This window comes from Corapipo altera, unplaced genomic scaffold (assembly GCF_003945725.1).
Source record: "Corapipo altera isolate COAL_440 unplaced genomic scaffold, ASM394572v1 112, whole genome shotgun sequence".
In the NCBI taxonomy this organism is placed as follows: domain Eukaryota; kingdom Metazoa; phylum Chordata; class Aves; order Passeriformes; family Pipridae; genus Corapipo; species Corapipo altera.
Window position 1 is genome coordinate 10,062,540 of NW_020884899.1, and position 25,599 is coordinate 10,088,138.

The following is a 25,599-nucleotide window of genomic DNA, read 5'->3' on the forward strand; positions in this document are numbered from 1 at the left end:
GAAGGCTCATGAGGCTGCTTTGCCAAGTGGGAACTTCTCATCCACCATCACACCCAATACACTGCCCAGCAGCTGCCATCAGTGGGAAGCACCACCATCACCCCAAATTCAGCCCTTCTCAGCACTCAGGAATTTACTCACGGTGGGTCTCCCCTTCACCCAGCCTGCAGTCTGGAGTGAAGGGGACCAAGGAGACATCCATAAGTGCCGTCTCCCTTCCTCAGCGTGCAGGACCCAGGATATGGCACCAACCAAACAGGCAGGTCCTGACACCCACTACCTGCCCCACAATGACCCTTCTCTTCTACGTGACACTTCTTTTTTGGCCCTTTAGCCCACTACCCAATCATTCCAACACAAAACATCCCCCCTCCCTCCCTGCTCCTCCACCTGCCCATGTTTCTCCATTACCATCCATCCCTCCTACTCACACACCTTGTCACCTAGCCCAAGGTACAGCTGAGCCTCGGAGGGTGCATGCAAGGCCATGCTTCCCACCCCCAGCATCCCTCCTGCGGGAATGTGTTCTTTGGGGCAAAACCACTCCAAGTACAGTGTCATCAAGAAGAGGGTGACACAAGGAAGGAGCATCAAAAGTAGGGCTTACCCCAAAGACACTGTCACCCTCTGATGGGTGCATTCCCAAGTAGGTGTGACATCCCTCACAGCCAGGGGATGATGCACCCTGAGGACAGTGTGGCCCTCAGGTGGCTGTCACTCCAAGAACGGTGTCACTCTCAGGCATGTGCTTTCCAAGGAGGATACCACCTCCAAGCAGGTGCACCCCAGAGATGGCACACTATAGGGAAGGTTCCACCCAAGCAGAGTGCACTGCAAGCAGGATGTTTTCCAAGGGCTGTCACTCTTAGGCAGCTGCACCTGTCCAGACAGGTGTCACTCCAAGGAGACTGCCACCAGCAGCCCTCTGGCATGTGCTATCCCAAGCCTAGCACACTGCAAGGAGGACACACCTAAAGGAGGGTGCACTCCAAGAACTATGTCCCCATCAGGCAGGTGTACCCCCAAGGAGGATGTAACCTAAGGGTGGTATCACCCCAAGGAGGATGTCTCTCCAGGTAGGTGTGTGGCAGGACAGTGTCACTCTACGTGGATGTCACCCCCAGGCTGACACACCCCAAACTGGGTGCACCCCAAGAAGCACTGAAACCCCATAGGGTGCACCAGAAGATGGGCACATACCAAGGGTGTCACCTCTGGCTGATGCTGCTGTAGAAAGGTGTCACCCCAGGCACGTGCACAGTACCCCAAGGACCCTGTCACCTGAGGAAGGTGACACTTCCCGACAGATGCTGCTCTAAATGGCAGTCAGCCTAGGCGGGTGTGCAGCACAGAGGGTGTACCTCAAGAACAATGCCACCCTAAAGGGGTGTCACCCGCAGGCAGGTGTGCGGCACGGAGGGCGTACCCCGAGGTACAGTGCCACTCGAGAAGGGTGTCACCCGCAGGCGGATGCCGTCCTAAAGGGCTGTCACTGCCGGCAGGTGCACCCGGAGCCAGGGAGGTCTCCCCATCCCCACTCCCCTTCCCACCTGGCCCGGGCGGCGGGCGCGCCCCTCCCCGCCCCGCGCTCCGGGCCGTGCCCGGCGCTCCCCGCCCCGCCGCTCCCGCCGCTCCCGCCCGCCGAGCCGCGCCGGTCCGCCCTGTGCATTGTGGTCCGGCGGCGGGGGGCGAACATGGCCGAGAAGCAGAAGCACGATGGGCGGGTGAAGATCGGCCACTACGTGCTGGGGGACACGCTGGGGGTCGGCACCTTCGGCAAAGTCAAGAGCTGAGTACCGCGGCCGCGGGCGGGGCCCCCTCGCCGCCGCCTCCCGCCTCCCTTCTTCCCGCTCCCGCGGCCTCCGCGCCCGCATCCCCTGCCCTCCCCTCCCCTCGGCGGCTCCCCCGCCGCGCCGGGGCCGCGCAGCATCCCCGGGGGGCGGCGGGGGGCGAGCGGCTGGCGGAGCCTCCGCGGGGGTCACGGGCTGGGAGGGGGCCGCTTCCCGGGGTGGGGATGACGGGGGTGGTGGGAGATGCAGCCCTTGCCCCTCGGTAGCACGGGCTGTGACAGCCGCCGGTGCTGCGAGCACGACCCACCAAAACTTTGCTCCCGCTCTGGGAGGGTGGTGATGGGAAGGCTGGACCGCACACCGGGCACTGCCGGCATCCTGCCCCTCGGACCCGGGGCCGCGGTTCTCGGTGCGCCTTCTCTTTCCAGGGGACGGCAGGTGCTTCGGGTGGGCGTGAGGAGCCGGGAGCGAAAGGGGTTTGTGCTGCCGCCGCTCCGAGCATCGCCCCGGGGAGAGAGCGGCGCCCCGGCAGGCTGGGAGCGCCTCCGGCAGCGGGCGGGGATGGAGGGGTCGGGTCGGGCCGGGCAGGGAGGACAAAGTTCGGGTTGTTCAGCCTGGAGAAGAGAAGGCTCCCGGAGACGTTAGAGCACCTTTCAGTGCCTAAAGGGATTGCAAGAGAGCTGGAGAGGGACTTCTGACAGGGTGTGCAGTGACGGGACAAGGGGGAATGGCTTCACGTTGACAGAGAGCAGGATTAGATGGGATATTGGAAAGGAATTCTCGACTATGAAGGCGGTAAGGCACTGGCACAGGTTGCCCAGAGAAGTTGTGGATGCCCCATCCCTGGAGGTGTTCAAGGCCAGATTGGATAAAGCCTTGAGCAACCTGGTCAAGTGGAAGGTGTCCCTGCCCATGGCAGGGGGGTTGGAATGAGATGATCTTTAAGGTCCCCTCTAACCCAAACCATTCCAGTATGGTAGGATGGAGGGATGTTGGGTTGTGGCTCCACACCAGAATTCCTTGGTCAGTCATACCAGAGCAGCCAGCTCACATCTTGAAGGTACCAGTTTTGCTTTATCTGACTGTAAGGTTTGCGAATATTCGTATTTCTTTCTCGTGTGAGTTCTGCCATTACATTAAAATTTTATTTTTTAATTGAGATATTAAAAAAAAAGCAAAACAAAAGAACAACTGTCTAAACAGTAATGGATAGCTGTCTTTCTCAGTATGAAATGGGTTTAGCTTGAGCTGGGGGAGCAGCTGCCCCACTCAGTGTCCCCTACCCTGTTGGGATGTGGCTGGGTGAAGGGGTGATGTGCCCGCACTCAGTGACTGGAGTTTTAAAATAAACCAAAACTGACAGCAGAGGAAGGAAGCCACCACAACCACTGGAGTTAAATCCACCTGTGACCATTAATCAGGGCCCTAAAAATATATTGCTCAGTTTAATCCCAAACCACAAATTTACTGACTAAAGAATTATTGGAATAAATACTTCTAACAGTAAGGACCATTTAAATCTATACTAGCAGACCTCAAAAAGTGCTCCAAAGGCAGACCAAATTAAGCTCACCAACAAGACTTTTTTTCCTTAACTAGCACAAATACTCTTCACCCCACCTGTGGCCCAACTTTGTTAAAAACTGACGGTTTCCAAAGAAACATGTCAAATAACATAAAAGAGATTTCTTAGCTCAAAATCCTTTATAGATGAGTAGTATCCTTTACATATTTTTTCCTTCATGTTTTACCTACAGCAGACAGGTGAAATTTGTACTTGAGATTGGAAACTGAGATGAAGAAATGAAATCTCCTATTTATACAGAAATGTAGCATTTTAATTTAAATGAGCTTTAGAAAAACCTATATTCACATGAGAAAAGTAAAGAGAGTTTTGCTTGATTGATTCAAGTGTTGTGTGTGTTGTGTATAATAATTGCTTTTTCAGAAAGAAGGCAGTGCCATCAGTGACATTTCTTGTTGCTGATGTGTTTTCTTCAAACTCTGCCTTGCACAAGCTTTTGTTTGAGGCACTTTTTTCCTGCCTTACTCCTCAAGGTTAATGAATCATAATTTACTATTTTTAAGGATTACTGTTATTAAGGAAATAAAAAAAAAGGCAATTTTTTTAGGAAGGGTTTAGTGACATTGGCTACTAACCAGAACTTGAGTTTATGGCTGGAGCTGAACAGTGACTTTGAGCCATTAGAAACCAGAGATGTGACAGCAAAGGTCCCTGCCCCCTGTTGGGATGTTTCTTCTGGCTCAGCACTGTCTGGGTCATCAGGGAACTGATCCTCCTAAAAACTAGCTGAACACTGCAAGAAACTATTTGCTTTCAGCCCATTCAGTTTCTTGATCCCATTTACAGAAAGCCCACACAAGGCATGGAAAGGAGTAAATAGGTTGGCAGATGAGAGCAAGATTTTGGTGACAATACTGACATTCCAGCTGGAAATGGTGCTGAGGACAGAGCATCTGTTAGAAGAGAGGAACATGTCAGGAGCTGATGTGGTGAATGGATAGGTCTCATGCCAAGGATCAACATTATTACACAGGATTTTGCCAAGTATAGTTATTTTCCCTGTCCTCCAGGCCAAAGGTAAGATTAATTTGCAGAAATAGAACTGTGGAGAAGATCCTGGATGTTGAGTTTAGCAAAGCATTGAAGGAAGGAGGTGGCAAGAAAGGTTGTGTTGGTAAGAAAGGAAGTGTTGGTAAGAAAAGATTAGACAAACTGTGTTTGTCATGGATACGTTCCACCCTTCTGGTCCCCAGAAGCTCTCCCCTGACCACAGCCATCACACAATGAGGTTCACAGTGGATGCAGCTTGGAGAGCTTCAGTCAAAATCCGGTGAAGTAACCCAAATATTTTTCCACGTGGTGCCATGCATGACATCCCCGGGGACCTTGGTGGTTTCTCACCCACACTTATTTGCCACCGAGGTGACCAGTTTGTGGTCCCTCAAGGACTGGCATTGCTTGGGTTATGTTTATGTTTGTTATGATTACACCTCTGTGGCCTTCAGTTGGGATCAGATCCTGTTTTTCCAGGCACTGTAGCGTTGCTGCTGAAGGACAAACCTTGTGTCAGAGGAATGATAAACTAAAGGAGACTGAGCAAATAAAGGAAAGGGAAAGGAAGGGTGGTATAACATATGAGCAAGTGGCACTGGGACAGAATTAATACAGCTTTGCTAAATATATGGTTTGGATGGATTTCGTTTTTAACTTTGGGCTGAGATAAGGGCCAGCGCAGCTGATAGGAAAGGAGTTTTCTCTCCCCTTCATAAACTTTTACATTCCCCTGAAGCATTTGCAAAAGTTAAAAAACATGCTGTAAAGAAACATGCTGTCAAGGGCTTTTAATTGTTATCTATGCTTATGGTACTATAATCACTATTCTTCCTCGTTTTTTCTCTTATGAGACTAAGTAAATGAGAAGAGTCTTCTCTTCAAAACTAATTCTATTATACCTCTCCCCTTTGTAAGAGCATCTTATGCTGAAGTGTTCTTGTCACACAGTCACACGTGTGAGCAGATGGGTAGCAGACAAGGACACTCACACTGTGTCCTGTTTGGTGCTGTATTTTGGAGTTTAGGGTCAGTATTGCCACCTGACCCTTATGGCTGTTTGATTTTTTTGCTGCTCCTCATCTCAGTGTTGAATCCATCTCCCCTGCTCACCCCAGCAGAGTCCTAGTTGCTAGTTTTAAGCTCTGGTGGAGCTTACCTGAGTCCCTGTCACTAAAAGACAAGACATGGTCAATCCCCTGTCTAATGCTGCTGCTTAGCCCTCCCTCCTCCCACTGGGCTTTTAATCCGAGGAGGAAGTGAGAGGGAGGGAGGAGGCTTCTTCAACACCAACCAAGGCCACCATTGCCCACCCTTGGGGTGAGAAGAGAAACCCAGAGGAGCTGCACAAGCATCCTCTTCCACGCCTGTGGGAAACATGGGACCTGCCACTTCTGAGTGGGACCAGATCATCCCACCAGTGTGCTCCAGTGTATGGGGTGAGACAGTGACTTTGTGAGCAGAGAGAAGATTGTCCTTCCTGCCCATGTCAAAATTCTTGCAACTACAGGCTGCAGCCAGAGAGACCTCAAAGGCTTAAAAGTCTCCCACCACATAGGAAGTTTTGTTTTCTCTTTGTCTCTCTTCTCTCCGCGTTCAAGGAGGCTTAACAAGTCACTGGGGACAGAAACAATAATATCTCTGTATCTAATGCTTACTGTAAGCAAAAGATGGATTACAAAATAGACTGTTTATTTTTAATTATTAATGTGTTTGTGCTAGCAAACCTTCGCGGAGTTACACATTGTTTGTCACGGATGGAAAGGGGATGAACTGTTTGGCAATAGTATTAAAAACAGTAATTATTCATTCCAGGCATGGGAATTTTTTTTTTTCCTCAAGTGTATAATACAAATTTTTCAAAGCATATGCTGAAGTAAGGCCAGAAAGGGTTGTCCTGAAACAAAGGGTGGCAGAAATCAGGGGTTTTGTCCTTGTTCGGCAATAAACCTCTTTGCTTTGCTGTTCCTCAGTTTCCCAGCTAATGGCTTAGTGTGTTATAATTCTTTAATGGAGCTGAATTAATCAGGGGCAGCTTTCAAAGTAGTTTTTTTTGTGCTCTCAGGAAAGAAAGCTATAGTTGACCTAATGAAATACTACTGGGAAAAGACTTGATCTCGAAGATGTCGTGCTGAAGTTGTCTTGCAGCTTTCCATCATGCTTCCCCAGCCTCCTCAGTGTAACATATACTGTGCATATACCCTGACAGCCTTGGCAAAGAGAGATCAGTGCCCTTTATAAGACTACTCTTGGCACAACTTTCAGAGAATTGCTTGCAGGGAATGAAGAGGCTGTATCCCAGCCCCCTGCAAGCCCCCATGAGCATGGTTTTGTACCCCTTGCACATGTGCTATTGTGCCCACCTTTGCTCCAGCAGAGCCTCCCTGCCATGGGGACAACCCCAGCACTGCCCTGCTCTCTTCTCCCTGAGGATACACCAGGGAAAATGCCTCCTTGGACTATTTACAGCCCTCTTCTTGCACTGCACAAGAGGAATTATCTGTCTCCTCCAACCCTCGGCTAATCCCTAAATTGCATCTATACTGCAAAGCTGAGTTTATTTTCATTTCATCTAGTAGTTTTAAGTATTACGAGGAATAAAATGGACATGCAAAGTGGTGCTTTAATTTTCAAGGGCAGTAAAGTGTTTTATTTTTAGGATGCTCTTACTGAGGAAAGAATCTCTGGCAGGTCTTATCTGGTGGCTAATAATAGTGACCTGGTGTGCCCTGAGCGGTGCCGGCGCTGCCGCCCTGCCCTTCTCACACCGTTTGCTTCTGATCAGGTCATTAGAGCTTCCAAAATTACAGGCTCTAATAATGTAATAACAAGGTTTGCTCATGCTAATTAACTTCTTGAGCTCTATGTTATTACTGGAAGGGTAACGTTCATGATTAGAGAGCACAAATATTTACTGTAAGCAGGTTTTCTGCACAGCCTTGAGGAAACCATCCATATGTCACCATATTAATATCACATTAGAAAATACTGAGCAGGGGTAGCTCATGGACAAAGAACCTTTTTTAGATGTAAACATCCAATTGACACTTTTCAAGCAGTTTCTGCTCTTAACTTCAATATAAATCTTCCTTCCTAGGGGCTTTTTATTTTTTTGTGTAGTCTGATAACAAATGGATCACATGCTGAAGTCATTTCACATTATTAATTACAATTCCCCCAGTGACAGTGGTGCTGCTCCCAGTTTGTGGTTATGGTTTGTCCCTGAACACAGTAGATAAGCATCAGCATCTCAGTGAACTAAGTGCATTTTATAAAACCCCATATTGAAGTTTACATCTTTCCTAAATGCAGAATTTGCTCCTGCAGTCCAGCAGCGTTCCTGCAGCTTGTCATCAAACCAAGGAGCACGCTCGAGGAAGTATAAATAGAAATTCATTTTAGTAATGCAAATCCTGCAGTCCTATTTTGGGCAGGGAAAATCCCTATATAATTTTTTTAAAAAGAAGTATGATGGTCTAGTTTTAAGACTGGGTTTATTAGGGATTTAGTCAGTCAGTGTGACAGTGGAGATTCTCCTCTGCCTTTTAAATATATCTGTTTCTGATTAATCTAGCTTTTACATGCTATAAATCCTTGCAAATTAGCTCAGGGTATGACCTCCTCCAGTAACTCACTCTGTTTTATTTACTGGAGTGTTTTTGGCAGATAAGTCCCTTCTATTCTGTATTCTATGACTCCACTGGGAAAACATGGAGTGAAGAGACAAAACACAGTTTTAAAATATTTTACGCCCTCATCTTTTGCTTTTTTCCCTTCAGGAGTGGCTCTTTGCTTATAAATCACAGTGTGCTAAACTGCTGGCATGAGTCTTGCTTCACTGTTTAGTGACTTTGCAATGCTCTCTTTCTAATAGTTGGTGAACACCAGCTGACTGGGCACAAAGTAGCAGTAAAAATACTGAACAGACAGAAAATCCGCAGCCTGGATGTGGTTGGGAAGATCAAACGAGAAATTCAAAACCTTAAACTCTTCCGGCACCCTCACATTATCAAACTGTAAGTACCCTTTCAGCTTAGTCCTCTGTCTGCAAAGGCCTCTCATATGCAGTTGGCTTCATTTCAGGAGATGGCTTAGAGTAGTAAAAAATGTATTTTGTCAAGTTTTTGCTTGTTGGAACATGCACTGGCACAGGTTGCCCAGAGAAGCTGTGGCTGCCCCATCCCTGGAAGTGTTCAAGGCCAGGTTGGACAGTGTTTTAAAAACCTGGTCTAGTGGAAAGTGCCCTGCCCATGGCAGGGGGGTTGGAACTAGATGGTCTTTAATGTCCCTTCCAAACCAAACCATTCTATGATTCCATGAATTGCAGCACGGTCAGGCTCACAGAGTGAAGCCTTGGCCTCCAGTCAATAGGATTTATGTTTTAATGGACTGATTATCCAGAGCTTAAAAGAACATTTTTTTAAAATTTATTATTCAGACATAAGTTTTCGAAGTTGCCACTTTGATCAACCTGAGTTTTAAGTTGTAAATCAGCACCTGCATTCCAGCTCTGGGATTCCTTCTCAATCCCTAGTTTGTGCAGCCAGTCCACATTAATGAGGCACTTGATAATATCTTTGGCATTTCTATAAAAGAAAGCTGTTGAATGGTAACTCTAAGGATAAGTTGACATTTAGGTCAGCCTTAAAACTGGCATGAGATACAGCAAATACCTGGGACTTAGAAGCAAGGGAAAACAAATTCTCTCTACAGTTAAATAACTAACCATGCAGCAACTGTTGACTTTAGAGTAACTTCACAGTTCCATGGATTTACTGGAGAACAGATTGGTATTATTTCATGAAAAAGCCAGCAAGACTCCTCAGCTGTGTATCCAGCATCCTGCAAGTTAAGTCCTGTTCGCACATTCATCAAAGTATTAAAACCTAAAAATTAAACCCATTTGGCAATTTCAATACTTCCTCTGGTACACATTGCAATCATGGAATACAGTGATAAAGAAAAGAGGTGAGGAGGAGACTGTGGTACATAAACCTCCTCTTTCAATAACTTTTAAAATGTGTATAAAAGAAATACTTGGGCAATTAACAGTAACTTAGATGCCTTCAGAAAAATGAGATTGATGCTATTGATCTTTGTGGAACTATCACATGTTCCCTTGCTGACTTCTGAAAATTGTTTGAAATCTTTTTGTTTCAAATTACAACCCAGCTGTAAAAAATCATGAAATTCATTTGCAAAAAAAAAAAAAAGCCAACAATAAAACAATGAATCTGAAAGAAAAGAGAGGGAGGTCTCAGCTGGTGCTGCTATGAATTCCTGGGGCTGTATTGACCTCAGCTGATCACTGGCAGTTTATTCCAGCTGGGACACTGAAATGCCCTTGCAACGCTCAGGGATAATTTTGAATGAAAATGGAGATTAAATTTGCAATTCAAAGGTGATACTTGTGGGGTTTTTTCCCCATTCTAGAATATAGAGGAATTTATATTTGAAAAATAACTTTTTGGAGATCTGATCTTTGTTTCTGTACCTGTCCAAAAGAGACTCCCTAGAGTTCTTCTTTATCCTTGATATGAGGGAAACCAGGTGTACCCTCTCTCTGCCCTCAGCTAACCAAGCCTTTGTTTCTAAAGCTGTTGATGCAAATCTTACCCAAAATGGAAATTTGAAAGTCAGGACAGTCCTAAATGTGGTAAGATTACCTAGCAGAGAGTTCAGAGGATTATTGAAAAGGTTGAAGGGAAATCATAGGTTTTTAAAAGAGGTCCATTCACAGACAAGTGAAAGATTATATTGGAAATAAGAGATGGCTTTTTAGAAATGGAAAACAATTAGAAAGGTAAGATCCAAATAAATGCTTATTCTAAGTGTTGATGTAAAATTAATAATCTGTTTAGAAGCCTTTCCCTGTTCTTAATTATTTTTTTTTCTAAATCCACTTGTGTTTTTGAAGGTACCAGGTTATCAGCACACCAACAGACTTCTTCATGGTCATGGAATATGTATCTGGTGGGGAATTATTTGATTACATCTGTAAGCACGGACGTGTAAGTGTCAGTACCATGTCAGCCTGAACACTTGTGTGGGTGGGAAGGGGATGGTGTTTAGAAGCAAAACTACTGCTAAGGGGAACACAGCTAAGGTTAAGGCCCAAAATAGAAGTTGCTTCATAGCAATCCCATCTGGAGTGTCTCGTACCCGGCTCACACTAAAGTTGTGTGTGATTTTTTGCAACATTGTCTGGTGTATTTCCATACTCAAACCAAAATATCCAAGGTAACATGTTGCTTAGTGAAAATTTGGAAAACTTGCTTATTTTTGTAATTTTTAGCTATGGATTGCCTGTCAAAACTCCCACGGTTCAGCAGCAAATTTAAGGCATTGGAGAGGAAGACCACTCAGTGTGGTCTCCACCCCAGTCATTCATCTGTCTCAGAGCCCCCCTTGGCTCCATGTCAGGTTCTTTGAAGACTTTTTAAGGATGTGGCTTATCTGAACAACATTTTCAAATGCCAGTAATGCAACTGAGTATAAATCACCCAAGGTGTAGGTTAAGCCCATGAAATGCGATATTGTGGTTATAAAGAAAATCACTGGTGTCTGCTCCATGGACATCCTTGTAGGCAGGGAGCAGTTGCAGGGCAAGGAGATAAAAATGGGCTGAAATGGACATCCAGAATAAGGCTTCAGGTGCAGGATCAGCCCATCACACATTTCCTCTCTGTGCTAGAAAATCAATACATTTACAACAGATTGGTTTAGATCAGTGCAGCGGTCGATGGAGCTGACTCTACTGCTTTTGTATGTACAGTTCTGATTCCTCACACATTTTACAAACCTAGATCTTTTCAGTTACTAATTTGGTTCCTTTCTGAACTTTTCCGTTCAGAAACTCATTTTTTCATGAAGGGATTCTTTCAGAATTCGTCAGTAAAAATAATCAGTCATTTAAAATATAATTTCCCTAATACAGCTCATACAACTTCATAGCTTATCTAGCTATATAGCTAACTAAAATTGTCACAATATTCCACCTTCAGCTCTTGCTTCCAAAGCCATCTGTCCATGACGAATTGCTCCCAGCAACATCCTCTGTGGTGTTTTGTCCAGTCTGGATCTGCAGGCCATTGTCTAATAGGCGCCACCTTTAAGTTCTTCCTGATAGCTCCCCTAGACTGAAGTTTCACGTTTCATCTCTGGGCTGTATCTTTTACAAACACTAACACACTATAAAATCCAAGGGTGAGAAATCTGCTTTATTTGCTGCTTCTGGTCACAGGCACGCTGTGATTTTCTCTCTGCACCCTGGAACGTTTTGGCTCCTTGCTAAGTCAAACCTTCTCCTGCCAGCTCTGCAGGCAGACCAACCTTCAGGGCTGTTTCTCTTTGTGCCTGCAGGTTGAAGAGGCAGAAGCTCGACGCCTTTTCCAGCAGATTCTCTCGGCGGTGGATTACTGCCACAGACACATGGTTGTCCACCGAGACCTGAAACCAGAGAACGTGCTGCTGGACGCACACATGAATGCAAAGATAGCTGATTTTGGTATGTGACCCCAGCAGCATTCCAGGAGCTCAGCCAGCCCCGCGGTGCTTGCTGGAGCGTGTCGGTGTAGCGCTCCTTACAAAATCCAGAGCCTGCTTCCCTAACCAACACCAGTTGCTCTACCTGAAAAGCCCACAGTTATAAACGCTGGCCTTTTTGCAAAGGCAGGGATTACTTATTGTAGGCTGCTTCTGTACTGGCACTCAGAGTGGAGCAGCCAAGTAATTTGTAAATCTTTGCTATATTTTAGTAAAATCACCTAACATAAAGATTTAGCTAATTTATGTTTAAGACAGACTCTGTGCAGTTAATCCAGGGTGAGCTGGCTGTGTGTGTTTATTTTCATGCATGTTCTCAGTACATTTGGCCACGTGCTCTTGGCCTCACTTCATTTTACAACGAGCAGTAACAGGAGTCTTTAAGTGGCATTACTGATTAAAATCCATTAAAATACCCAGGCTACCAGCTCTGTCCTGGTGAGTCCTTTCTAGCAGTGATAAATCCTTCTGAAGATTTACTCATTTCACAACTCCACCTAATTCCCGTATAAAGTGACTGCTCTGGGATGAATTATGTCTCTTTTCCTCTGTGTTCTGGTATTTGCAGCTTAGAGAAGCAAAATTAGCCTGGATTGAATATTCCTTGGTTGGATGGGAAAAAAACAATAATGACAATAATGATGATGATGATGATAATAATAATAATATGCAAACCAGCTTGAAGGAGTCTATCTAAATTATGTCAACAGTTCCCCTCCAAATTTTCCCCTCTGCTTGCTATACCTCTCCTCCTCTGTGCACCAGGAGTCCTCTGTACCTGGACCTTCAGATCAAACATCAGTATGTAATAAACATCTTGTTTTTAGGATTGTCCAACATGATGTCAGATGGCGAATTTCTACGCACCAGCTGTGGTTCCCCAAATTATGCAGCCCCTGAAGTAATCTCTGGCAGGTAGGACATTCCATTTCTAATCAGAGCCTATGTAAGCACATGGACTTCGTATTTGTTCTTGGCATTGAAAACAGCTTTGCAAATTTAGTAAAAGCAGCTGAGTCCTTCCAACCTGTGTTTTATGTTTGGTTGAATATACAGGCAAAGATCTGAAAGGTTTTTTGGTTGTTTTATTTCTCAATAACTGTAATAGCAAACCATGTTTTGCTAAAAGTGTTTACTTTGGAGGGATTATTAATACCAGATGTTGACTGTTTATATTAATTAAAGAGGGTGAAAATTACTCTTTGGATGCAGATACAGAGGTTCCAGATGGTAAGGCTTTTCCAGGCCACCCCCCTCCTCTCCTGCCCACCTGTGATATAAAACACAGTGTTAATGAGGAAAACCATTCACTAACAGAAGAACCAGGAAGATCTTTAATCACTTCCCAACGCTGTTGAAACTCTTGCGTTGAAAATACTTGTCTTCTGGTTCCTTAAGCTAGGGTTTTGGTCCTGGCAGTAGGTTCAACCACTGGAGCTTTGTTTTGAACTGATGAATTGAATTGACAAACCTCCATTGTGGTTGCATCTCTCAGCGTGCAACATCTGTACAGCACATGGAGTGTTGAATGCACTCCACAAGGTTGAATTGGACGTTTACATGTTGATACAGAAATGTTACCTCCTATATTTTATTGTCAGGAATAGAAATTACATAGAATATACATATTTCCCCAATTCTCTCTGTAATAGCGTAGCAAGGATTGCAAATACAGATTTTCAAATTTTCAGTTCTCTGTGTGGTCCTTCAAACTGCCCATCTCATTGTTTACCCCGTATCTTTGAAGTACCCTTTACATGAGCATTACTTTTCCTAATTCAGTGTTCCTTTTGCCTATAATCATAGCTTTTAAATACAACATTTTGTTCAGAGTGTGTTTGCTGTGATTATGGTTATTTTATCCCTGTTTACACCACTGCAAGTGTTGGCAGAATATCATAGGAATTAGACTAGCATCCAAAAACCTGTTGTGACTACAGCTTTATGTGTGAAATCAAGTAAATCCTCATTGTCAAGAGGGGGACAAAGCCAGAAACTCTACTGGGATGCCAAAAAATATTAATAGTATTTCCATATCCTTTTCAATAAAGGCCAGACACATTTTTCAGTTTGTGTAGGAGACAAGGCACACAGCAGATTAGCAAGAAAGATTTAGTTCCTGTGTGCAGAGCCTGATCATTCCACAGTTACAGGCAATACAGCTTAATAACAACAAAAGTAAGAAAGAAAATCAAAACCAAGCCTACATGTTGGACTTTTTCATTGGCTGCAGCTGCATCCCTCCCACATTGGTCCTACTTACAGTGGGATCAGTATCAGGGATGCCCAAGTTTCACACTCCTGGCTGATGTGCCAAGATACCCTCTTCTCAGAGGTATAGCAGCATGTGAGAGCTGCATTTGGGTGGGAAAGGCATGATCCACTCTTCCTACCTTGCTGGTGGGTGTGTGGGGCAGGGGGGAGCTGCGTCCTGGCTCCTGCTGCCTTTTCTTGTAGTGCACAAAACAGTAGAGCATGACAGCTCAGGTTTCAGAGTCATTAAAGTGCATCTCATTTCGGTCTAAAAGTCCAAAAGACTGTTCAGGCAGTGCAGTTATCAGCAAAAGAATCAGGCTTCTGATCTATGGGAATGAGTCATGGAGGTAGGACTGAGGGGGCATCTAGCTAATGGTCTGCCTTTCCAAAATTACTTTACTACTGTCCCTGGCGGGGAAAGTCTCACCCTTGGACAAGAAGACCTGCTGTTTTGGGGGTGTTCAGAAAATGGTTGACCAATGCTTTAATTGATGGTTTGCTTATGGTTGACCAATGACCAATGCTTTTACTATGCTGTTGTATCTTCAGTAATGCTTTTCAGGAGGAGCAGGTGCAGGATGCTGAGGTTTCATGAAGAGACTTCTGTATTTCCATTTCAACTTCTGTATTTTGGTAGGGTTTCACAGCCCAAGGGTAAGCACTGCCTCTCAAAATCTCTGAAAAAGCATTAGTTGTAGCAAAAAGAAATAAGCAAATTGAACAAACAGCAGCAAATCCTGCATATTTGGGGTGTCCCTACTTGGTGATGCCAGGGAGCACATTAGCAGCTTGTCGGAAGCAGGAGCACTTGCATACCAGCACACAAACTTCCACCAAAAATAAACACTCAGAGACAGAGTATCTGTTGCTCTTTGATCTGCCTTGCTGAATGGACAGAAATTTCTGTCTGAGCCCTTGGAGCAAAGGAGCAAAGAGCCTGGCAGAGCTCTTAGAAATGTAGGGTTTGGCTTTTTGGAGAGGCAGGGGTGTACGTGGCTGTCCAGAGAAGTGTGGACAGCCAATGCCAGCTCTGCCATGTCATTTCCCTGAGTAATTTTTGCTTAGGCAGGTTTGGTCGGGAGGAACCACATGAGCAGCCCCAGGATGTGCTGCAGCTCTGTCCCTGGTGGAGCTGGCAGGGGGTCCCTAGCTCACTCAGTGGGATCTGCACCCTAACTAAGGAGAGGATGGGAGGTAACAAGTTTCTCCTGCCCTTGCCCTTGTGCAGGCTGTATGCTGGCCCAGAGGTGGACATCTGGAGCTGTGGTGTTATCCTCTATGCCCTTCTCTGTGGCACTCTGCCTTTCGACGATGAGCACGTCCCCACCCTCTTCAAGAAGATCCGGGGAGGTGTGTTTTACATCCCTGAATACCTCAACCGCTCCGTTGCCACTCTCCTCATGCACATGCTGCAGGTTGACCCCCTCAAGCGAGCAACTATCAAGGACATCAGGTCAGCTCAGATGGGCTGGGGTGGGCTGGCTGCCTTTGGGGGGGCTCCAATGGCAGGGGATGGTGACTGTCCTGGGGGTCACCTGCTGGCACGTGGACCAGGTGGTTTACAGGAGTAGTCAGCTAATCCAGGTGGTTTTTGTCCCAAGTGATTCAAGGAGCAGTCCTGCACCCTTCTGTGATGCTGGAGAGTTGGGTGCTGCTGGCTGGCAGTGGGTGATGAACAGGGTGATGAATTTATATATATTTTTTATATATATATATATATATATATATATTTCTATATAAAATAGCCTCAAATCCCTTAATATCACTTAGCAAAACCAGCTATAGCGTGGAATAATCCTAAGAACTTAATATCCACCAGCCATTTTTCATTATTTTATTTCAAGACCACCTCCTTCTTAGGTAGTTCAGAATAAGAGGGTAATCATTGTACTTACTGTCTATCCAATAAAAAAGGAGAAAAAGCAGAAGAATTACTAACTTAATCTATAAATATTGGGTATAATTTAACATGTAAGCAAATAGTTCATCTTTAAATACAGTATAGTTTTTTTTATTTAGTCAATGAGCGCAATGCATCACTGTGGAAATTCCAGGTAAAGGAAACAGTTGGGTTCTTAAGGAGATGTTTTTGTCTGTAGAGATCATTAAAAGTTCATGGCTGCTAGTAGCACTTCAAAATTCTCATAGTCTGAGCCATTTTGGAAACATTTTGTAAAACCGGAGCCTGATACACATTTTATGAAATTTATAGTAATCATTACATTTAGCTGGTGTGCTAAGCTTAACATAAATGTTTCTACGACTTTCAGGCGTTCTTAGGTTTTTAATGCATTTTCAATGGATGGCCTTAATTTTCCCTTTCAAGTAAAACCATGTGAACTGCCCTTTTTTTATTTCTTAATGCCTTAAAACTAGAGGATTTAATTACATGTTAAAGGAGCAGCACATATGGTGAGATTACTGTTGATACATAGAACATACCGACAAGGCACTGCATGGCTTTTAGACACTTAATTATCATTGACTTCACTGTAAATCGGTGGGAAATGGGTACCTGGATAGCTTTGATGCTCTGTATCTCTATCAGACCCATGGGAATCCAAAAGTGTGAGAATCTCAGAAGTGCAGAGGTCGTACTTCAGAGCCCAGTGAGCAGAGTGTCATTGCTGTTCCAGTACTGGGGGGACTGTGCAGGGCTGGGTTGAGCTCCCCAGTCAGCAGCTGAGGATAGATCTTGGCTAGAGCCAGTGAGGGACTGGTGGCAGTGGTTGCCTCACACAGAGCTCATGGTGGCTCTTCTCTGTATTCCCCAGGGAACATGAGTGGTTTAAGGAGGAGCTGCCCAGTTACCTGTTCCCGGAGGACCCTTCTTACGATGCCACCGTCATCGATGATGACGCGGTTCGGGAAGTGTGTGAGAAGTTTGAGTGCACGGAGTCGGAGGTGATGAACAGCCTGTACAGCGGTGACCCTCAGGACCAGTTGGCAGTGGCTTATCACCTTGTCATCGACAACAGGAGGATCATGAACCAGGCCAGCGAGTTCTACCTTGCCTCCAGCCCCCCCACCGGCTCCTTCATGGATGACAGTGCCATGCACATCCCTCCTGGGGTGAAGCCGCACCCCGAGCGGATGCCACCGTTGATAGCGGACAGCCCCAAGGCGCGGTGTCCTCTCGATGCCCTCAACACCACGAAGCCAAAACCCCTGACTGTCAAAAAGGCCAAGTGGCACCTGGGAATCCGCAGCCAGAGCAAACCCTATGACATTATGGCTGAGGTGTACCGGGCTATGAAACAGCTGGACTTCGAATGGAAGGTAGGAAGTGCTGGTGCTCTGTGGTACTTTTCATCATTTTCTCATGATCTGAATTGCTCAGGGAGGTTTATAAGTGTGGTTACAGCCTTACCTGTTTCCAAATAAATGCCCCCACCTTGCAATCATCCTGCTATTTCTTGTTAATAGAGACACAGTGAATTAAGGTGCCAACTGTGCTTCAGTTCTTGTGGTGTTTATTTAGGGCGTGAAATAAGAGTTTTCTTTCTGAGTGCTCTAAGCCTTTGGCTGGAAAGATGATTCTGCCTCGTTTAGCTGTGGGGATAAGAGGAGCTGTTCACATTTCTAATTTTAGTGGCTAATTCCTTGCGAGGTCATCTTGAGTGCTTCTGAGGAAAGGAACTCTCATTACTTCTGCCTGGTCCCCTTAGTCTGTGTGCTGAAATGGCACAGTATTCATCTTCCTTGAAGATACACAGATAAGGGGCGGGGGCCTTGGGGGCAGGATTTCTATCATTGACTGTGTCTTTTCCTCAATGGAGATGGAGTGGTGCTTGTGGACACGTGCTTTCAGACCCTTACTGCTTCCTCAGTTTGAGGCTCAGCTTCTTGATTTAAGCCCAGATGTTTTAGTTGACAGTACTCACTCTAGATATTTCTCCAGAGCTACATGTTTAGTCATACTCTTTTTCAAAGTTGGAATAATAAACCCCTGAGTTAGCCCTGAATATCTGCTGCTGAGCCTGATTCCCTAAATCTTGGTGCAGCCCCTGAGGTGAGCTCTCCTGACTTGTGGGCCTTTTGCAGCAGCCTTGTGCGAGCATCAGGAGCAAGGTAAGGAGAATTTCAGCCCAGATCTTCATCACCAGAGGAATTGCCCTCCTCGCTCCAGGTCCCAAGCCTTATACAGTGTGAATGTCACTGTGCTGCTTCTCTGTAGCCTCCTGTCTCCTCCTTATTTTTGATAATATTACATCTTTAAAGCCAAGTAGCTCCCAGAAACCTGATTTCACTACACCAGCCAGGAGATGGACTGTTGCCAGGTCCACCAGCCAGACATTTGTTATCTGCATGGTTACAGAGAGTGAACAAATCTCCTATATTTCTGGTACAGCTGCACAAACTAAGTCAGCCCAACGTCTTCATGTAGGCAGTGGAGATTATTTCGTATGAGGAGGTTTCACAATAGTCTTTCCCAGCCTAAGAATAACTTCAGATGTGACTCTTCATCAGAATACCTTTCCCATCCACGCAGTTGGTTCATAAATATAGTGCAGAGAAAAGATCTCATTGTAAATGAGATGCAGCAGATTGTGAGGTGGGAAGCAACAAGGGAAAATACACAGATTGAGGCTGATGCACAAACACTGGATTTAGCTGCGCTGATGGGAGAGGTCGCTCTGCCCAGCTCGCCCTGGTTTCATGCACAGTGTCCTTGTACGTGGGTCCACGAGGGGACTTTTTGGCTCATATGGCTCTGGCTAGTGGTGAGGGAGGAGCAAACTTCAGTTTGGTGCCTGGCAGATGGGTCACAGCAGCTTTCTTTGCCAGCAGCTGGTGAATCAGAGCCCTAAAATCATTTTTAAAGATAGGAGGAAATAGGAAATGAAGCCATTTACTTAATTTTGTCAGCACTGTTCTTCTTAGAAGACACTGTTTTTCCCAGAATGTGTCTTGCTTGTATTTAGAGAAAATAAGGAAAGACATGTTCTTCTTGCTGCCTCGAATCTTACTCCTGAAAGCAGGTTTCCCGTTGCAGGTGGTGAATGCCTACCACCTGAGGGTGCGCCGCAAGAACCCGGTGACGGGCAATTACGTGAAGATGAGCCTGCAGCTCTACCAGGTGGACAACCGCAGCTATCTCCTGGACTTCAAAAGCATCGATGGTAAGTAGGAAACGGTGCAGTGGGAGATGTGAAACACGTAGAACGGCAAGGCTGGAAGTTTAAAAACCACTCTCTGCATTTTTAAGTGCTTATGCAGCTGTTTCAAGTCAGCGAAAGCCCTTTTGATCCATTTGTCTCTGCTACTGTTAGTAGTCCCTTACCAAACCAGCGATGCAGGTGCCAAATTAATTCCACTTCTTTTTCTTTTTTTTCTTTTCTTTTTTTTTTTTTGATTTTCCAGACGAAGTGATGGAGCAGAGGTCAGGCTCTTCCACACCACAGCGCTCCTGCTCTGCCGCCGGCTTGCACCGTCCAAGGCTGAGCATCGATGCCGCTGCATCCACCGAGTGCCAGTCCCTGATGGGCTCCCTGAGTGGCTCCTTCGTTGGCAGCATCCCCTCGGTGACCCCACGCCTGGGCAGCCACACCATGGACTTCTTCGAGATGTGCGCCAGCCTGATCATGGCCCTGGCTCGCTGATGGGTGCTGGCGAGGCACCGGTCCCTCCGCACACGGTATTGCACTGTGAGGATCTGGTCTGACTTGTCTGTCCCTTGTTTCTTTTGCTTCGTTGTTCCTCCTCCGCCCCCTCACCACTCCACAGCCTGTGGAGCCAGGCCCAGACCCAAAACATGCTCCCCTCTAACAAGGCACTGAGGAAATTAAGATAACTTCATTTCACTCCTTATGCTTGGTGAAATGTATCCAATACCCCTATTTTATCCCTAGTGAACCCAATGGGAAATGTTGGCGTGGCTGTAAAGTAGCAAATGTATCACTGAGTTTTTGGAAGATGCCTCCCCCCCCGGTTCATCCTGAGTTAGTGGAGCCATGGCCAAGCTTCCCGCAATGTAGACCATGTTCAGGGAGGTCAGAGTTTCCATGTTGCTGTGTAGAGCAGGGGCGTGATGGGCTGGGCCAGGTCAGAGGGATTGACCAGGAGCTACCTGAAATGGAGCTGAGGGATAACAAAGTAGCTCTGCAGGTTCATACCAGGATGTAGCCTCTGCTAACACTTTTCTCCCAAAAGTAGCAGCTACTTAGACATTTCTGCACTAGTGCAATATGACCTTCCCCTCTTTTTTCCCCCCTGCCTTCTAAAGATGGGGAGGGAAAGTGGGATGTGCAAAGGTCCTGTTGCAAATGTGCCATGGGGAAGTCTCCACATGTCAAGTCTTTGCAGAGGAGAGTCCCTAAGGTGCTTTGTTTCCTCTGAGAGCTCCGGACAGCACTGACCTGCTCACCACGTTCGGAGCTGAAGGCAGCTTGCCTTTTTTCCAGCTCTTAATCTCCATCCCTATCCAACCTCCTCACTCCCCCCTGCTGCACCACCATCTCCAGGGGCTGAATCCCAAGCAGGGTTCAGGTGAGCCACCAATGGAGGGCAGGATGCCAATCGCTCACCCAAAAACCCAGTGCTTTGCCCACACTTCGCCCGAGGGTGGGATTGTCACTGCCGGGCGAGAGCCGGCGGCATCGTGTGGCTCCAAAGCATTTACCTCTCACCTTTCTGTAGGAAGCTTCTGCCTGCTGTCACCACCCTAAAATCACTGCCAAATCTGCCTTCCCGCCCTCCCCTGCTCACCTCTTCGTGCTGCCAGAGACTTGCTTTTCATGCCTAAGGGCTCTCCTGTCCTGCTGCTGCCCACTGGACTGTGACCTTCACCACTCTGCTGATAAGGCAGGGACATCCAAATCCAGAGTTTTACTGTTTCTTTACTACTGGCTATCTGAACGATAGGATTTTTTTTTTTTAAAACAAACTACTGGGATTTTTGAGGTTAAATTCTTGTTATTCAAGGGTAAACCCTAAAGCATGTGTGACTTCTTTGTTTAAAAGAATTATTTTTTATTACACAGGCTTAATCTAATGGGCAGCATTGGCATCTGCTTGGCTTTGCCGTGGTATTTAATTCCATTTACTTGATTGCAAAATAATTGTCTAATCAGTCAAGGAACAAATGCTTTATGAAAACTTTGCCAAAAAAATCCTGGGTGGAGGGTTTGGTTTTGATGTTTGTTTGAGGGGTTTTTTTATGTTCTGTTTTAAGAAACAAAGCAAAGAACTTTTCCTGGTCCCAGGTATACAGTCATTCAACTTGAAAAAAAAATTAATCCATCTTTGTGATAGCTTCTTATGACCCATTGAGGTTTTTTTCTAGGTTTTTTTGTACAGTTGCACTTTAATTTATACTTTCTGCAAGTTTCTATGAGAAGCAAGGAAGAAAACAACACATTAAGCCTTTTTTACTAATCATTTAAGGTAATCAAGACAAATATGGGATATTTTTGCCATCTACTGGCAGTTAAATGGACATTTACAACTTGAAGTCCCTTTTTTTTAAAAAAAAAAAACACAAAATTGCCTTACTTTTGTTACAGATTGTGCTTGGATTCTCACTAACGTGACTTAAAGCTCCAGTTTTTCCAGAAGTCACACAAAATAGAAAGCTTCCAAAAAAAAAAAATCAGTTTTGCTGTTGAGCTCTTGAACATTAAATCCAACCCAGCAGTGGATGGATTATAAACCCACAGCAGAGCAGTTTTATTTTTAAAAGAAATACTGGAAATATTTGTAGTTCTCCTAGGTTTTGTAATGAACCTTTTAGTATATTATGATTATTAAATAAATACTCAGGGGTGGAGGATGGCTTTGGTGCTGTGTCTGGTGGCTGTCAGATGATGTTTCTCCAGTGCTGTGGTGTGAGCAGGTCATACCTGGCAAGGATGGACAATCCAGACTCTGCATGCAAAAAAAAATACCCACCCCAGGGCCAAAGCTGAGCAGCACCCAGCCCTTTAACAGCTTTTGGATCACAGAATATTCTGAGTTGGAAGTGACCCACAAGGATCAATGCTGAGACAAGAGCAAACAGCCCTAAATGATTTTGGGTGCTGGAGATAAGCCCCTTTGGAAAGGAGCAGGAGAGGGCAGCTTAGCGGCCGTAGGGACAGACATTCATTTCCATCTGGGAAACAGTTATGAGTAAAATGTATTTGGAATGTAAAAGGCTTTTTAAATCTTCACTCCCAACTGAGCATCTTGCCAAATTACTTGTCCCGGAAACACTTGCAGCTCCCTTGATAAGAGGCTGGTGCGTTAAAATATGGAGTTCAGAAGCAGGTAGATGTACAGATGTCTTTTTTTTAAATTGACTCTTGTCCTCTGGGATTTTCTACCCAGCAGAACTAATAGTATTAAACAGCAGCAAATGCCCTTGGGAGGAAATATGTGCTTCCTGGAGGCGTATGGGATTTCTGTGTGGCAGAATTAGCCCTTGTGGCACTTGGCATCTTCTCAGAGCCATGCAAACATTAACTCCTATGTGGATCTGCAAAACCAGTCCTGCCTGGAAGGGAGGAGGAGTTACTCAGTTTTACATATGGAGAGACATAAAGAGATGAAGCAGCTTTCCTCCTGCTCAGTTCATCAGAGGCAGTAGAGTGAGTAGGACTGATGGAAGTACCTCCTCAAAGAAGACATTGAACTGTCCATTACAGCCTTACCCAAATCCGTGCTGCACTTTGAAAAACTCCTGAGAACTTTCACTTTTTTTTTTTATTATTTATTTTACCTTCAAATAAGGTTTTCTATTCCCCAGCTGCAAAGAAGCTGCTGACCTCCAGTTACATTTTCCAGAGGAAAAGTTTAACTTTTACACTGTTACACTGTGGTCAGCTCTTTTGAGTTATGCTGGTACGTGCACAAGCATCGGGAAAAGCAGGGTAGATGTTATTTGAACTACAAAAACTTGAATTAATCCAAGTGCAATTCTTCAGAAGCCACTGGACAGCTGTGCTTTGCAAGCCACAAGCTCACCCACACCTTGCTTCAGCCTGAGAGGGAGAGAGACAAAATGCAAAGGATATAGAGTTCAGATAGGCTCCAGCAGTAACCTCCAGCTACTGGATGAGTTAGTTCAGAAATAGCTTGTACTGTTCTTATTGGAAAATATATATATGCATACACACATATATATACATATATATATATGTGAATGCATATGTGTATGCACAATGTATATATATGTATAAAATGTAAGTTGCATCCCTGTCGTTGGGCTCTCAGCTTTATTTACCCAGCAGGGTAGGTGTGTGCCCTGGACACCTGCCATCACACACACTAATCCCAGCATGCAAGAAGACCTGGAGAAAAGGGATGCTATTTTTACACCCTCTTTTAGGTAAAGCCCATGAGTAGCTTAGCTGACCCCATTGGACCCAACATGGCCTCGTCTGGGGATGGAAGGAGAGGTGGTATTGGGAGCCATGAGTATCCTGCCTTTCCACCCTCCCCAGCCAAAGCCCTGGTGCTAAAGGGGTTTGGGGTAGGTTTATTTTTGGGAGTTGGAGCTGAGCAGGTGAAGGCAGCAGGATATTTTTTTTTCTCTTAACGGGTTAGAAATGCATCTTCAGCTGTGTGTCCAGTTTAAGCATTTCACAAGGTGTGTACAAGCACAGGGTTATATATATGGGCAGTATTGTAAAAAAATGAATCAGCTGGTTAGTATCTGTTTTATATACATTTTTGTGTGTGATTATAATGGCATTCATGTTGGAATAGATGAATTTCGAACAAAATAACCATTCTGTCTACTCCTTTTCATTTTACTGCTCTTTACCATCAGTGTGCACCCCCTGTAGAAGGAAGAGAGATCTGTGTGCAGGACATGAAATCGTGCCTTCAACATACATTAGGACTGCTGGAAGTCGCAGCTTTCTTTCACGAGGTGCACAATTTCCCCAGCTCATGCAGAGTCCCCCCAGTGAGACATGCAGGCCATGTTTCTAAATACTTGAAGTACCATTTGTTGTGCAATTATTTGGCTTCACTCTTTTATTAGCTGAGAGGAGAGAGGGAAGAAGAATCATACATCTGGATGAGCCAAACAAATCCCTGCTCCAGCTCCTGCAGTGTTTTCCTAGAAAGTTTTAGGCTCTGGTTTTGTTCCAGGTATGTGATGTACCTCCTAGAGTAGCCTTTCTTAAGGTGTTGCATTGGTATGGGCTTTCCATTTAGTGCTTTCCTTTGGCTTCCTTAGCCCTTCCCTTTTCATCATTCACTTATAAAACAAGCAACAGCTTCTTGTAATTCTGAATTTCCAGTTTGCCTCCCGGCCATGGAGTTAATGATTCATCCAGAGATACCTCACTCCCATGCCCAAGAGATGAACTGGTTTTCAGAATTCCCACATTACACCTGTTGACGGAGCAGTGACTTTTGCAGGGAGCACACCTGGTATTCGATGCACAGATCTTTGCTCGTTTTGATCATCGAAATAGGAGAACTGGACTGTAAATCAGAGCTCTGCCTGCAAGCATGAGTACACTTTTGGTGTTACAAAAATCTGTTTTCAACAAAAGCCTTGAAGTTCCTGCTGAAGCTGCCTTAATTTAAAAATCACAGTTTATTTGTAGGATTCATCTCGGGTTGTTTGTTTGTTTTTTTTACAGTTTGGAAAAGCTGTGAAGTAGATACTGTAGACATAGTAATATTTATTCTTGTTGCTGAAAGCATGTTTTGTATCATGTTATATTCACGTGTTTTGTACCTCAATGCATTTGTTTTGGTTTTTTTCTTTTAGAGCACAAAGCAAAACTGAATCCCAGGATAATTGTAGTGTGCATGGCCCAGCTTTTGGGCAAACAAACTTCAGCTCTATGAGAGAGATGAACCGTATTAGTCCACTGCAATTTTTTTATTCATACTCTAAGGAGTATTTATGATTTATAATATTATGTATTTATGAATATTTTTGTTAAAATAATGAACTTTTAAAAGCTCTGAGTATAAGCATCCCTTCAAACATATCATTAACATGAAACTCGGGAAAAAAAACCCTTGAGCTCTATAATTAGTCCATCCTTCTTGGTATCTTCTATTTTGTCAACTCAGAGACTGGAGAAGGTTTTGTTTTCAGATTCATGGCTTTAGTACTTTCTGGGGGTAGCTGTTGTGGAAGGGCCCAGAGCCTAGATTCAGTTTTGTCCTTTGTGCATTAGATAATCACAACGAAGCCTTTTTCCTTCCATTTATGGTGTGGAAAGTGTTTCTTGGTGTACTGCACTGCATGTGATAGCTGTCTCCATGGTTGACATTTGCACTTTAATAAACTCAGAGATAAAAAGAGATAAAAGCAGCAAATCCTTAAAATTTACTTATTTCACAGTGCCTTTTTGGGGACTGGAGTTGGCTGTTAAGAGTTTCTCTCTGGAGATCCTTGCACATCCCAACTGTGGGATCATGGATGCCCTGAAGGCTTGGGGGGTGGTGCAAAGCAGGAAGGGGAGTTAAAATATATACATGAAC

At 45.0% G+C, this 25,599-nt stretch overlaps 1 protein-coding gene across 4 annotated transcripts; it reads left to right on the top strand.

The window, feature by feature from the left end:
- The first annotated feature begins 1,659 nt into the window (after nucleotides 1–1,659).
- Nucleotides 1,660–25,434, top strand: PRKAA2 (protein kinase AMP-activated catalytic subunit alpha 2). Of its 4 annotated transcripts, none has more exons than XR_003528640.1 (11): nucleotides 1,660–1,788; nucleotides 8,240–8,381; nucleotides 10,283–10,376; nucleotides 11,728–11,872; nucleotides 12,738–12,825; nucleotides 15,395–15,619; nucleotides 16,941–17,445; nucleotides 19,163–19,289; nucleotides 19,531–19,804; nucleotides 23,918–24,243; nucleotides 24,396–25,434. XR_003528640.1 is itself a non-coding variant. In XM_027649341.1 (10 exons), the coding sequence occupies exons 1-9, from the start codon at nucleotides 1,695–1,697 to the stop codon at nucleotides 19,767–19,769; spliced, it is 1,659 nt and encodes a 552-aa protein (XP_027505142.1). In that variant the 5' UTR covers nucleotides 1,660–1,694; the 3' UTR covers nucleotides 19,770–19,804; nucleotides 23,918–25,434. The 4 variants fall into 4 exon arrangements, 2 of the variants coding, with proteins under 2 accessions (XP_027505142.1, XP_027505143.1); XR_003528641.1 differs by having other exon boundaries at nucleotides 23,918–24,019; nucleotides 24,134–25,434; XM_027649341.1 differs by having other exon boundaries at nucleotides 23,918–25,434.
- The last annotated feature ends 165 nt before the right edge of the window (nucleotides 25,435–25,599 follow it).